This window comes from Harpia harpyja, chromosome Z (genome assembly GCF_026419915.1).
Source record: "Harpia harpyja isolate bHarHar1 chromosome Z, bHarHar1 primary haplotype, whole genome shotgun sequence".
NCBI classification, from domain to species: domain Eukaryota; kingdom Metazoa; phylum Chordata; class Aves; order Accipitriformes; family Accipitridae; genus Harpia; species Harpia harpyja.
The window spans coordinates 44587812-44602559 of NC_068969.1; the positions used below are offsets into that span (position 1 = coordinate 44587812).

The window sequence follows — 14748 nt, forward strand, 5'->3', positions numbered from 1 at the left end:
GCTGGGACTAGGAATGGATTCAGCCACCCCTGGGCTCCTCTCTGAGAAGGAGTCTAGAAAGCAAGAGAGTCCGCTCTGAACCTCCTGACTCAACAGGAGAGACCTCCTTCTTCCCTGAATTGATGTACGTGGTTACCCTGGGTTACACGGTTTACTGAGGTAGTTCCACTCCAATTCCTGTTGTGAGAAACCCTGCCACCTACTGTTACACCTTCCAAGTTCGGTTTGCTTCTGCCGTGAATAAAACCTTCAACCGATCTTTTGGTGTCATTTCACCTTAATTTAGCCCGAGGAATTCTGAACTCCCCACAACCCTTCCCTGGTCTGTCCAGCACGGGTCATAACATTGTGACCAGTGACTATTAAACTAATGAATGCTTGTAACAAATTTGTTTTAACATGCCCTGGTCAGATCTGTCATTACTTCAACCCTTCATGCCCCACGTTGGGTGCCAAAATGGACTGTCATGGTTTAACCCCAGGCAGTGACTAAGCACCACACAGCTGCTCACTCACTCCCCCCCTGCCACCCAGTGGGATAGGGGAGAGAATCAGGTCAAAAAAAAAAAAAAAAAAAGTAAAATTTGTGGGTTGAGATAAAGACAGTTTAATAGGACAGAAAGGAAGAAACTAATAATGATAATAATAACAATAATAAAATGACAATAATAATAATAAAAGAATTGGAATATACAAAATAAGTGATGCACAATGCAATTGCTCACCACTCACTGACTGACGCCCAGCTACTTCCCAAGCAGCAATCCCCTCCAGGCCAACTCCCCCCAGTTTATACACTAGACATGACATCACATGGTATGGAATACCCTGTTGGCCAGTTTGGGTCAGGTGTCCTGGCTGTGTCCACTCCCAGCTTCTTGTGTCCCTCCAGCCTTCTTGCTGGCTGGTCATGAGAAGCTGAAAAATCCTTGACTTAGTACAAACACTACTTAGCAACAACTGAAAACATCTGTGTGTTATCAACTTTATTCTCATACTGAATGCAAAACATAGCACTGTACCAGCTACTAGAAAGAAAATTAACTCTATCCCAGCTGAAACCAGGACACACATAAAAAATAAAAATACCTTTGTTTCTCTAGTTTCTTCAGATTGTCTTTCTTTGCCTCTAATCTCTGAAACCGGTAAATCTGAAATCTGGCTTTCCTGTGATGTATCATCTCTAATATCTAGGGCTCTCAGTTTAGCAGATTCCATTTCTAGTATAATATCATTGCTATCTTCGAAGCTGAAATCAACAAAAGGACATAAAAACATTGTATTAGTGTATTTTAATAAAAAAGCTATTATTGTTTATAGATAGATCAAGTTGCACAGAAAAATTATGCAATTTTGCAATTAAATAACTACATGTGTTTCACAGAATCTAACAAGTTTTAGTGATATTTGCAGGAAACAAGCTTTAAAACAATGTTTGTACTTTTGCAATGCTATTACAAGATGTTAAAATCCCATCTGAATATTCTAGACTAGATAGTTTTTTAGAAACAGACTTTAATAAAATAAACACTGTATGCACAAGCTTCCCCCCCCCCCCCCCCCGATCTTCCATAACAATCTATGTTGAGTTCAAAGACAAATACTGTTCCTTCATATGCTTCCAATGAGGTATTAAGGCACACAAAAGTTGCTGGGAATCTGTATGAAACAACAAACTATTACAATACAACTAAATACAATAATTAACATGCAAAACTCTGAAGTAGCACTAACAGCTTCGTAACATTTTTTTAAATTTACCACTTTCTTATATAACAAGTTTAATACACTAAAGCAATTCACTTTCTTTCTAGTAAAAGAATGCCCAAAAGCTTGCCTCCCACCCAGGTTCTGCATAAATAAAAGTCCAAGCAGCATTCCTTTCCCACAAGAACCATCTTACTAAAAACAGATATAAATTCCAAGTGTATAGCAACACTACTTGGCAACATTACCAAACAGTGCTTTGACAGAAATATTAGGAGTTAGGATAAGCCAATAGTCTCCACGAACACTCAAAAAAAAAAAAAAAAAAAAAAAGGAAAGGAAAGCCGTTTTGGATGGGATTTTAGTATTAATATAAATTAATTTTGCAAGGACTGCCTATCAGGGCAGAGAATATACTGAAAGTGTAAATGAAAAACAGCTTACTAAAACTCTGGACAGTCCTCAGAAACCAAAAACCTGCCCATTCTGTGCCAGTTAACATGATGGTAAGCATGAATAAATAAAACCAATATTAAACCTTTAAACTATTTTTTATTTTGCCTAAGCTTTCCATTGTAAACATTACCTGCATAAATTGACATCATTTTCTCTCTCCATTATGTCATCCATTGGTAAACAGGACTCTGATCTCTCTTCCTCTGTAACAGCAGTCTCATCTTGGTTTTCTTCAGTAACACTACCCAGTTTTTCTCTACAGGTGGTATGACCATCATTGTTTGCATCACATACCACTTTTTTTTCTGCTAATGAATAAGAATTACATCAATTTGGACATTCTGGGCAACATCTTAGAATTCCGATTCTCAAATCCTCGCTACAGTGAAGCAAGAGTTAATTTAAGACAAAAAATCCCAGTAGAAAATGCCTAAGTATTAAGATTCAAGAGACCTGTTCCCTTAAAATAAAATGTTTAGATTTAGTATGAAAGCTGATTTTGAAAGGCATTGTTCCACAACCTCCCAAGGCAGATCAGTGATATAAATCAAAACCCAAGTTCTCAAGTTTGCAATGTCTTTATATAAAATTTATATTTGAACATTTGAATCTGAGCATTTTTGCCTCTTACTTTTCTCAGAGGATTTTCCTTCTTCAGCTATTTTTGAAGGTACAGCCATTTCTTCTGGAAGATTCTCCACTTCCTGTTCAAGATCATCTTTTCGCCTCTTCTTTCTCTTCTTTTTTGCTAACGCTGGCTCTAATGCAACCTGTTCTTCTGCCTGTTCAGAAATGCCCAAAGATTCCTCGTTTTCCTTCTCAGCTGTCACAGCATCTGCTTCTGCATCAGAAATTCTGGCTTCCTGAAGATCATCTTGATCATTAGCAGCTTCTGTGCTGGTAGCTTTTGCTATTGAGACAATATGGTCCCTGGTTAATAGACTCATGGAGTATTAGGAGCCATAAATCGCAAAGATATTTCCACTAGCAATGTCTTGTGAATTCATACTTCACTGCCAATATACTGCCATGAGCAGGACCATGAGAAGTTAGCCACTGACTTAACAGAAAAGCTTCAGCATAGATTAACTTCAACACTAAATTCAAAACACATTCTGTACATGAGACAACACTTCACCAGGGTAAAGTCAATACAGGATATAAAGCCAATTTAGTAAATGTTCTTGTTCCTATACTTTTTAGCAGGCTACACAGTCACTTCTGGATCCAGGAAAAACAGGCATTCCTGGCTATTCCTGAAAAGAATTATCATCTCTCTGAAGAAAGAGGAGATGACGGTTGCAGAAAGTATGCCATGAAAAAGTAATTTTGATTAATAAATGTATTGTAGTTAATCATTCTTATTTACCTAAGAAAGCTGAATTATTATCTAGCTAATAATTCACAAGTTCTTTTCTCTGGGTTTAACAAGTTTCTAAAAGTCTCCTCCCTCCCCTTTTCAGGACATTTTGTCTTGATCCTGTATTTATGCAGAATGTCAACCACCAAGAACCTTTCCCTGTCCTTTTTATTATTCTTATATGAACTTGGTCCGCTGTAATTAAGAAATCCCAAATGCATGAGAAATAGAAAAGCATACTCACATTGCTTTACACATTAAGTACCTTTAATCTACCATTAAAGTCTACAAACAGAATTTCTATATGTGGCTGTGAGTCCTAATAGGTGGGACATTTTACTTAATCAAATCTGAAATCAAGGCTATAGAAAAGCAGTAACTATGTCAATTTTAAGAATTAAACAGTGATGTTGCTTCCTAGCTAGCATCCCCTTTAAAAGGTTGTTCACTTGTTTGTTCCACAATACCACTTACAAGAAAATGGGGTTTTGTGGAACAAACAAGTGAACAACCCCACAGAATTAGCAGGGAATTTATGAAATGGTGTCAGTATAACCGTTTTTAATTTAAGCATAGCTATGAAAGGTCCTTTCACAGGTACTCAGGTAATAAGACACTACATGGTGATCAATAGTAATTAAACGTAATCTTTATCCTTTATTTTCAACAGACCAGAAAACTAAAACAACATTTACAAGACTCCCTGAAAAGAATCACACCCTTCAGACTTAGGGATTCAAACTATAATTAAAGGAGAAACAGAACCCTTAAGAGAAAAGGGTTTTAAATGTAAGGAAAATTTAAATTAGAAGTCACAGAAGAGCTTGCCAAAAATACTGTTTTCGCCCAAGGATTCTAGAAGTTAATTTGTTAGCAACTCATGGAGACACTTATCAACTCTCAAATTAGAATATCCCATTTAGAGTATCAGTGCTTCAGTCTGTGGAAGAGCACTAATCTCAGTGTGGTCTCACATTCCTGCCCAGAGAACATGCACCTCAGGAAACCAGCTGCTACCTATTACTACCAACCTGCACATCAGTAAACAACATCTGAAAAAATTATGCTATGAAGCTATTGCCCTGTCCAGAACAGGGAAGGAAAACACTCCCTACGTGATTTTTTTCCTCTGCTAGCAACAGTATTACAGAGCAGTGGTCAGTAATGTATCTCAAGCATTCTTTTGAAGTACCTTTTGGCTTCTTCCGAGGCCTTGATAGCTTCTTCTCCTTTGGCTTCTGGCTTTTAACAGTCTTTTGCTTCCTCTTTTCCTCATCTGCTAAGACCTTCTCAAGCAGCTGGGCAAAGAATTCAAAATCAAAGGGCCGCTTTTCTTCTATCAGATTAAAGCAAAGAAATAAGAAAAGATTTCAAACCTGGTATTTTTTCCAAGTTTCTGCTTTGTAAAATAATCAGTGGCACATAATTATGATATAAAAAAGCAACGGTTATATAAATTGAAACAGATAATTCTTTTTGAAAATACTTTCTGTACCACTTGAGCAGGGACTAGAGTTGACATATATATGGATTATGGTAGCTTGGTTTTGAAAAACAAATGGTAAAAAAATCATAGCACTTAGTAGTTTAGGAAATTTGAGAAGCGACAAATACGTGAATTGTACCATAGTTTCAAATAATGTATTAACATGCTGATCTAGGACTTATGTAGCTCATTCAAATAACACACAAAGCCTTTAAGGATTCTCAAAGCAGTTTACAGTAAGTAACTGTACTAGAAATTCCCATGAATCAGAATAATCTTCAATTGAATATACATATAGAAAAGTTTATATTAATCTCATTTATCAGACATATAGAAAAGCCAGAAATTAAACCTAAAGATCTTTACTGTGAACGATGCTTGTTATAAAAACCTAAGACTCCCCACCTTCTGAACTCACCTATGAGCAAAAACTTTTCCTTATAATTAATTCAAGCAAGGCAAAGCGCAAAAATTACCGTGAAAAAAAGATGACTACCATTTAATGACTCATTGTAGGGTGGGGTACATTTACTTTACTTACTGAAAGCTTTGTCTATCCTCCATCCATTAGTTTTTTCCTCACGTTTGAACTTATTCTGAAAGCAAAGGTATATTTGTCTTTTTTAGTAAACAAGAAATGCAATATATTGTACAAAATGGCAGCTCAAGATAAGCCTTCTTCAATGCAACAAAATTTTCTACGAACTAAAGTTGTTAAAACCTACAAGCACACTCACAGAACACAAGTTCGTAATTAATTTTTAAACATAAAATCTGTCACCAATTGATATCACCCGTCATAATTTTTTATTATTTTCCATATCTTTGTCCTTACTTCCAATCTAAACAGGGTTTGAAATATCAAAGGTTTTCCCAGCCGGATACCATGGAAAAAGCAACACAGAAGACCCTCACCAAACATCTACTTATGCTTATCAGCATTCTTCAATTAAAACAAAATCGAGACAAACCGTGTCTAGGTATGCTAGACTTACTAGATATGTCGATCACAATTCAACCCAGCATATTAATGTTTCCGATACTTACTACCCCTTGGAAACAGGTATTAAAAAAAAGCAATTAGCATCAAAATTATCAGTATTAATAGAGGAAGCATAGGAAGAGCAAATGAGAAACAGAAAAGTGAAAACAGATGTTTAACTGCTTTACTGAGTGCTTTAATTTTTACCTTAATTTCTGCTCTGGCTCTATGAGGAAAAAGCCGTCCAATCAAGGAGAAGTCTGTTCCTACCATACTGATAGCTAAAAAGAACATGTCTGTTTCTGGAGTGGGGGTGGGAAAGAAAGAGATACACACACTTAAGTATTTAGTTAACCATCCTTCTTGCTATCTAAAATAAAAACACCTTTTAAACTTAATGCAACAAGATCAATAACTTTAAGGTTATCTACTGTGGCTGCAAGTTCAGCTGAGCTGGAGTGTGTGTGTTATTTTACCTAAGTACCTCTAAAAAGATTTGCTGAATGAACTAGTAACAGAAAGAACTGTCTAATCTATTACAAAACTGCAGAATGTGAAATACATTTTGTAAAGCTAGTAAATCAAAGCTAACCAACTCCAGAGTGTCAATGTTCATTTTTATTACGGACAAAACCACAAACAGAAATCAGAAAAAAGCATTTGTAAAAATACCATCTCCATTATTATTTGCTAACAGGAAAACAGTGCATTCCAAAAGCAGCACAGTGAATTCTGAAGCTAATTTTTCCAGCTACAGTTGTAAAAAAATACTTCCAATTGTAAAAAGTCTTGCACAGTGTTGTCAGCCTAGAGATAATAATCAATTCGCAGCAGGTATAATAAAAAAAACACAACCCACCCACTCATAAAAACACAGCTGTCCATGTGCACTGAAATCAGCCCACATAGAGATGGCTTATATAATTTATTCCTGCCCATGCTGGAAGAACCAAGTAAAGAAGCTGTTAAGAAGTGCTAACTGTTCCATATAGAGCTCCAATATCTGGACACCAGAATCCAAAGTTACGCTTTTGATAAGGCAGACTAGCATTTCCACAGCATCTAAACGTCCATGACAGAAATTCACAGGTAGCCAGCATATCATAAGGCACTGGATTTTTTAAACATGCTGATTTTCACAGTAAACATCAGAGCTCTGCTTGTTTTAAGAGTTTAGAGGGTTGAGACCATGTCACACATAAGTAGGTCCATTTACTCCACTGGAAATAAAAATTGAGTACAAAGCATAGATGGAAAACTAGGATTCTTCTGCAGACTCAAACCTTGAAACCAAAAACATACTCACCTTTATTTGACCACGGTTTAGTGTAAAAACTCTTCCTGAAGCTAGAATATGTAGTTGTAGAGCCACGCTCAAAGATGGGATCATTTTCTTCTACAACACATGGACCTTTTGTTCTTAGAACCTCCACAGTTAAACTGAAAAAGCAAACACACAAAGAGACTTACCTGAAAATATTTCTAATAAGACACATAGCAGATGTTTATAAGGCAGTTATTCAGATTTTTCCTGCCACAAGTCAGAGTTTGTACTGTGTAACCAGGTTTACTGATTACATTAACATGTATTTTAATAGCAGAATGCAGCAAGAAATCATTATCCTATTCAGCCTGTGCAACTAAATTTGCTTTTCCGTTTTTCTAAGATACAGTACAGACAGACATAATTAAATACCTTAAAAAAAAAAGATTGTCTTTTTAACATTCAAGAAAATTATTTTGCAAAACCACAAGAGCCTCTCCATATCCTTTTAGAACACTTTTCAATTCTTTTACCAGGACTGCTCTATCCTTACACCTTGGCCTAAATCTGACACTAGTAATACATTTGGGGAACTCAATAATTTGATAATTTAATACGTTAAAAAAGCCATATTCTCAGCAAAGTCACTGAAAAGACTGATAGCTAAATAAAGCAGCAATGTGCAAGATGCAAAGACATAGCAAATCATAGTGACAACTGAGTAACAGTAAGCAGACACAGGCAACTGTGAGAAATGAAGTTAACTATATAGAAGACATTTGGAAGTTTGACAAATACTCAGTATTCATTCACTGTAATAAAATAAGACATGTTCCTCTCCATCTCCTTCTCCAGAAACATTTTTCATAGAGAAAGTTTGCCACTGCTGAGATGCAGGTAACTGCTGCTCACATTTTGCCACATATTTGCACTGTTTCCTAAGTTAGGATAGTTCAACTCTCAACACATAAATGCACTCACATTTGTCCCCATCCAAAGTAACTGTTTCCTTTTCACAGACTAAGCAGCAAGGTAATACATACTGTCCATGAGTCAGGCTCAGAATTTGTTACCTTTCTTCATCCAGAATAATTGAGCCATCTTCTGCTACTTTCACACGGGGAGCTAGAAGTGGACCGTCCTGACTCTCTTCCCCATTCTCTGCTTCTTCCTCATCTTCTTCCTCATGATCAGGGGTATTCTTCTCCTCCTGTCTACAATTTTAAGAGACCAAGAAAAAAATTACTTTTGTTAGTGTTTTGAATTGCTGCTCTGTATGCCAGACATTCAACGATTTAATGAACCACCCTGCAATACAACCCATCAGCAAGTTAGTCAACACAAACTCTGGAATATGCTTTTCATTCTATGGTAAAATGGACAAATCCAAAACCATATTGAAAGCAAAATGCTTTTTAACCACCCTCCCCTCCCAAATTACAATTTGTTATAAATAAGGGCTGTGATATTGAAACAGAAAAAAAAATACCCACACTGTTAGTATTACCACAGAAACATGGGGGGTTTTTAAAAAATACCAGAAGACTTTTTGACTATAAGTACTTCCATAACCAAGACTTACTCTTTCATTTGACCCAGTGCAGAACTTTTTTCTGTTCTCTTTTCTTCTGCCAGTGAAGACCTACAATTTTATAAAAAGCTAGAGATGAACATTTGTACAGATACTTTTCTGCTTCATTCCACAAAACCTGCTTTTAGTGGATAATGGACAAAGAAACAAGGCTTTTTTTCAATTCTTTGTACCACATCTAGATTTGAGTCTAACCGAACAACCACCACTGCTTAATGAATTTTGATTTTTTTTTTTTTTTGGTATAAGCAAGGACAAAAAAAGATATTTCAAGCAGTAATCCATTGTAAGGGTACAGGGAATGCAAGACCACCTGGTTCAATACCTGCTTAAGTGTAAAAGAAAAAAAACAACAAGGAAAGTGATAAGTAAAACACACAAGCACACAAACATTAACAAGCTGGTGATAACAGACAATAACAGAAAACTCATCTGCTACTGAGAGGAAGAACAGGACTTGGATAGCTGTACTTATGTGTATGTGATTATTTTTGGTAGTTGCAGGTAAAAGGCCCTGCTCTGTCTGTGGTGGTCTGTGCAGCCAGCAGCATTAGTGTTCCCTGTGTATGCGCACCTCTGGGATGCTCACTCAGTCTTGCTACTAGTGAAACCTGTAAAGGGAACACTAGCAGATACATCCATCCAGCTAGAACGGAGAGACCTTGTGTGTCCTGCAGTGCATTTTGTACTTCAGCACCTAGGAAGGAGAAATGCTTAGCTTCCTGTAGTCCACTAGATTTGGCCGGTAGTCATAACATCCCTAGAAGCCATAACTAAAAATTTAACGGCAGCTAGTGTCAAAAAAAAAAAAAAAATTCTATTATTCTGCATTTGTACAGAGATAAATCAACACTGGGAACAGGTTCATGCTTTTATATTTCAACAAGTACCCTAATCTCCATTCTCATTTCTGTATGAAGATTGAGCAGACGTGAAAATATCTAGAAGCTTTTGTTACCATTGCAACAATACTGCATCTGTGCTAATACTCCAGATTTAAGAATTCTCCTTTTCACAGTTATTAAATTGGTAGAAAGAGAAAAATCATTTAACCTAAGGAGAGAGAAAGAGAATCATACTTACTTCATAGGATTGTTTTCTGGCAGATAGTATATCAAGTCTCTCATGGTCATTTTAGAACGATCTGGTGGAGAATGTCCTTCAGTTATTGGAGGTCTGTGTTTCAACTGTTTCCATATATAAAAAAAAACAACCTTAAATTCACCTTGAAAGTACTTCATGTTTCACAAATGAATATTTTTCTTTGTTTACAAAGCACTCCATCCATGAAGTTTTGTTGCTTCCCCACCCCCAACAACTGAAATAGGTTTATCTTAATGTCTCCCTTTGTCAAAGAGGATGCCACAGACCCTTAAGTGACTTACTCTGTCAGAGAAATTCAATACTTGGCACAAGTAGAAGTGAAAAGCTATTCAAAATTACAGAACTCTGTTGTCAACAATCAAGTTGAAAAGCTTATAGCATACTTCCCCATTGTATTACCAACTGTGAAACTTTTACAATTGGAATGTTGACTATAACATAATAGCAGGTCTCATGTCAAAAAAGCTTGTGGGTCTAATCAAATGAAAAGATATACAATTTCTTGTGAAATCTGTATTACAAGGGAACACAGTGCTACTAATGCTTATAAACAGACTAAACCCATACAGAGTTATGAGATATCATAGACTACTAGCAGTAAGCAGCTGATGATCATCAGAAAACACAACTGCAAAGAGATAACGTATGTTAGGTGAATCACAAGTCTTTGCCTTTCACAGATCAGCACTGCTCAACACAGAGGCCTACCATCCGCTCCTTCTTCAGCTCTTCTTTAAGCATTTCTCTTAACTTCCGAGCTTTGAGGATCCTTTCACGGTCAGAACACGGTCGTTTCTCTTTTATGGTAGCAGGTTTCATAAGTAGTTTTTCCTCCTGTGCTCCTGATCTTTCCTGCGTTGGTCTCTCCTTGAGTGGGGAGGGTACATTCTTCTGCAAGGAATCATCATTTTTTTGAGCAGCTACACCTACAGTTTGCTCTCTGTTCACCGATTTTTTTAGTGGGGAAAACTGTGGCACTTGTGGCACAGGTGTTTTCTTTTCAGGCAGCATGGGAGACTTTAAAGAGCTTTCAACATTACTCTTTTCTGATGGAGAGGAATCCTTCTGAAGTGAAGCACTGCCATCAGGAGGCTGTGATGCTCGCCTCTGTGGCTTTGATGCAGAACACTGAGCAGATGAAGGTCCAGCTCTGGGTTTGACAAGATTGGGCATGGTGGAGATCCGTTTTCTTCTCTGCATAGGCATCTCTGCAGGTTTACTAGCTTCTCTGGCATCATTTGAGCTATCAGCTGTGTCACTGCTGGAAAATTAAAAGAGTATCCTGAAATACTTTACCAGTGAGAGATTTGTAACTCTTACTTTCAAGGTATGTTTACGTACCATTCGCTATAAACATAATGCTATAGGAAAATACAGTTATATACAACCAATCTGTAGCTGCTACTTTCTCATAAACTAATCAGCTATAAGAACTGGTATGTTATTTTCTAATCTTAATTACTATTAATGTTACTGTTACAAGCTAGCTGACCAATAACACTAAACTCACATGTTCCTTCCCCCCTTGCTGCCCCCCCCCGCCTTTTTTGGGGAGGCTCTCTACTTTCAGCTGAGAATACCAGATATCATAATACAATAAAGCTTTATAAAAAATAACCCACATCATATAGGTGACAAAAACATTTTAATAAAGCTACATGCAACAAGCAATTTGATGATTTTTATTACAATCAATCTGAACATTCCTCTTAACACATTTTCAAGTAGATGATATGTGAACTGTGAATTAGAAAAAAATTCAGCAGTCAAACTGGCTGCTGTTATTCTACTGCTCACACTTAACACATCAAAAGTAGCCTTTTAGAAGCAACAACTTTTAGCTTCCCTGGAAAGCTTTCTTATTTAAGTATTTTTTCCATCCCTTATGCAGAAAAAATTTTCAAAGTTCAAGCAAAATTGCCAACCATTATTATGATCTTCCTCAATCTGCAGACTCCTTCAGCGTTTGGCTCCTTTGGCTGTTGCTCACAGTAAGACTGCAGCAGAATTATAACTGAGTCATAAAGATTTTTTTTTTAAATTTACATTGTAACTATGCCTTGTTTCTGTACATAAAGACAACCACACCCATGGTTCACTTAGCCATCTTCTAAAACAGTCAGAAGCACATGCCTTTGAAGGAATATAAGAACAGCATAAACATACAGTGAAACTTTTCCAAATCCTTTCCAGCTACTGTCTGCAACTCAGGCAAATGCTGCAGATGATGTTTTTGTCTTTAACAGCCTCTGTTAAATGGCTGAATCAATTTGTCCCCCACTGAGTTCATATGCATTTTTAGTACACAGAACATCCCTCAGCGAGGAGTCTGTGTGTTTTGAATGAGACCCTTGCGAGTTCCATTCAACACCTTCTGGTTTTTGTACAGCAAGAGACAGTGGAAAGTAATTCTTCATTCACTTTCTCCATACCACCTGTGGTTTGTGGAGTTTTTAATCAGAGCGCCACACCAGATTTTTGAACAGTTAAATACATCTTAGCAGAAACTCTATTTAAAAAAAAAAAATTCTCATGCTCAGAGAATTTTCATTTCCCTGGTAATCAGCAAAACCCATTCAGCATTCAGAAAACAAAACAAAGGAAAGTAACTGACACTACAGATACAGGTTTGAGCAGCTACGAATAAATGCCTTAGGTTGGAAGGATAAATATGCAAGATATTTTCACGTTGGCCTTTACTTTTCTTGCAGACCACACAACAAACACATTGTGCTGTATGTCACCAATTACTGCACTTAGGAAATCAAATTGTGTGACTTCCCTCAAACCTACTCTTCCCCAATCTTCAGAGACACCCAGGTGGCCGGTCTTTAAAATGCATTATCTAGAAAGACAGCTCCCCAAGAAGCTAATACTGCCCACTCTGCAATAAATCCCTAGGCCTGCTTTCTCCTATTTGGTTGCTATATGCCTTCAAAAGTGACCAAAAACTTTAAGAACCAGATATTCAGTGGAATGTAGGGTGATCAAATGGGGGCAAGAACGGAGCGGCTTTCACCTGTGCCTTTGCTACTTGTTCCCAGGACTAAAAGTTCCCCTAAGAGTCTCCCAGCAGTTTTATGTTGGGTACTACCTTCTCCCTCCAGCTGAGCTGTGAAACCCACCACAGTACTCCAGCGGTCCACATGTCTCTTCTTCTAAGTGCATCATTTTCCAAACCTGCACTTCTCCAAAGAAGCTCTTTCCCAGCCACATCTCACACATTTCGCTGTGTTGGCAAACTGAAGAGGTTTGTACATTCAACATGAACAACTTTCATCACAGTCTTAAATTTCTTATAACTGCTATACTTTTTCTTTGAAACAGCAGGATGTGGTTTTGTATGCTTGGGTATATTCCACATTTATTGAGGAAAATATTTTATGAGCCTGTTACTTATATGGCAATGGTCTATTTTTCAAGTCATGTGAATAGATCCCTTAGAATATTCTTCCTTCAGAATGGCATTGGTGTCTAGTTTTGAAAAGTACAATTAGATTACACTGAACCATCCATTAAATTATAAACACAAAAGTCTTCAATAAACCTGCTGAATCAGCAACAGTACCACATAATTGAAAAATAGCAAAAGTATCTTCATTTAAGAAAAAAGTATTGGATAACAAAAGATCCGGTAACATGATCTCTATAACATATAAATTTTATAAATAAAATTTGAAAGAAAAACATCATTATAGCGCAACACAAAACAAGTATAAAAGATGTAAGATACAAGTTGAATGAAAGGCAGCATGGGTTTACTAAAGACATGCCATGCCAACTAGTCTGACACCTGAATTTCTAGTCACAGGAAACAGAAGACTGTAAGAAGACCTTGTACTATGTCACAAACGACAAGTTTCAACTAAAAGAATAGAGGTATTCATGCAAGATGCAAAACCAACTAGTTAAAAGAAGTAACAAGGTTGTTCTGAAGAGCAATCATCAGACTGGTTAAATGTCCTGAAGGACTGGTCTGTACTGCTTTTAGCAGGGATAGAGTTAATTTTCTTCACAGTAGCTCATATGGTGCTATGTTTCAGATTTATGACCAAAACAGTGTAGGTAGCACACCATGTTTCAGCTATTGCTGAGCACTGCTTACACAACATCAGGGCCTTTTCTCACACTGCTGCCCTGTCAGTGAGTAGGCTGCAGGTGCACAAGAAGCTGGGAGGGGACACAGGCGGGACAGCTGACCCCAACTGACCCAAGGGATATCCCATACCACCTGGTGTCATGCTCAGCAGTAAATGCTGGGGGAAGAAAGAACACAGGGGGACATTTGCAGTTATGGCATTTGTCATTCCAAGTAACCACTGCATGGATGAAGCCCTGCTTTCCTGGAGATGGCTGAACGTCTGCCTGCTGATGGGAAGTGGTGAATGAATTCCTGATTTTGCTTTGCTGGCATGTACGGCTTTCGCTTTACCTATTAAACTGTCTTTATCTCAACCCACAAGTTTTTGCACTTTTGCCCTTTTGATTCTCTGCGCATCCCACAGCGGGGAGGGGGGGGGGCTCGGGGGGCACAAGGAAGCAGCTGTGTGGGGCTTTGCTGTGAACCAGGGTTAACCCACAACAGGGAGGTCCTGAAAGACTGGTCCTAGGACCGACCTCATCATACCTTTCCATTGCAAGAAAAAGCACTTAAAAAATTAAACAATCAAAAAGGAAAAACCCAGAAAGTTCTCCCTCCCTAATGCATGAATAAGTGAATACAAACAAGGAAGTGCTCCAAGAATGCAAAATCAAAGTCATCCAGTTACAGAGGGCAAAGAATTTTTGCTGTGCACAG

The 14748-nt window shown here is 37.5% G+C and overlaps 1 protein-coding gene across 9 annotated transcripts in view; it reads right to left on the reverse strand.

Moving 5' to 3' along the window:
• BDP1 (B double prime 1, subunit of RNA polymerase III transcription initiation factor IIIB) overlaps positions 1-14748 on the reverse strand; it is a 57191-nt gene that overhangs the window by 41600 nt on the left and 843 nt on the right. For 5 of the 9 annotated variants that reach the window (XM_052777950.1, XM_052777957.1, XM_052777949.1 and 2 more), the window contains exons 2-12: positions 10659-11211; positions 9930-10033; positions 8838-8897; positions 8329-8469; positions 7298-7431; positions 6199-6293; positions 5551-5605; positions 4716-4859; positions 2795-3073; positions 2294-2471; positions 1090-1249 (exon numbers count right to left, since the gene is read on the reverse strand). In XM_052777950.1, the coding sequence (XP_052633910.1) occupies positions 1090-1249; positions 2294-2471; positions 2795-3073; positions 4716-4859; positions 5551-5605; positions 6199-6293; positions 7298-7431; positions 8329-8469; positions 8838-8897; positions 9930-10033; positions 10659-11211 (1903 nt within the window). Of the gene's footprint in view, positions 1-1089; positions 1250-2293; positions 2472-2794; positions 3074-4715; positions 4860-5550; positions 5606-6198; positions 6294-7297; positions 7432-8328; positions 8470-8837; positions 8898-9929; positions 10034-10658; positions 11212-14748 lie in introns of those variants that run through there. The other 4 variants (XM_052777955.1, XM_052777953.1, XM_052777951.1 and 1 more) reach the window with 3 other exon arrangements.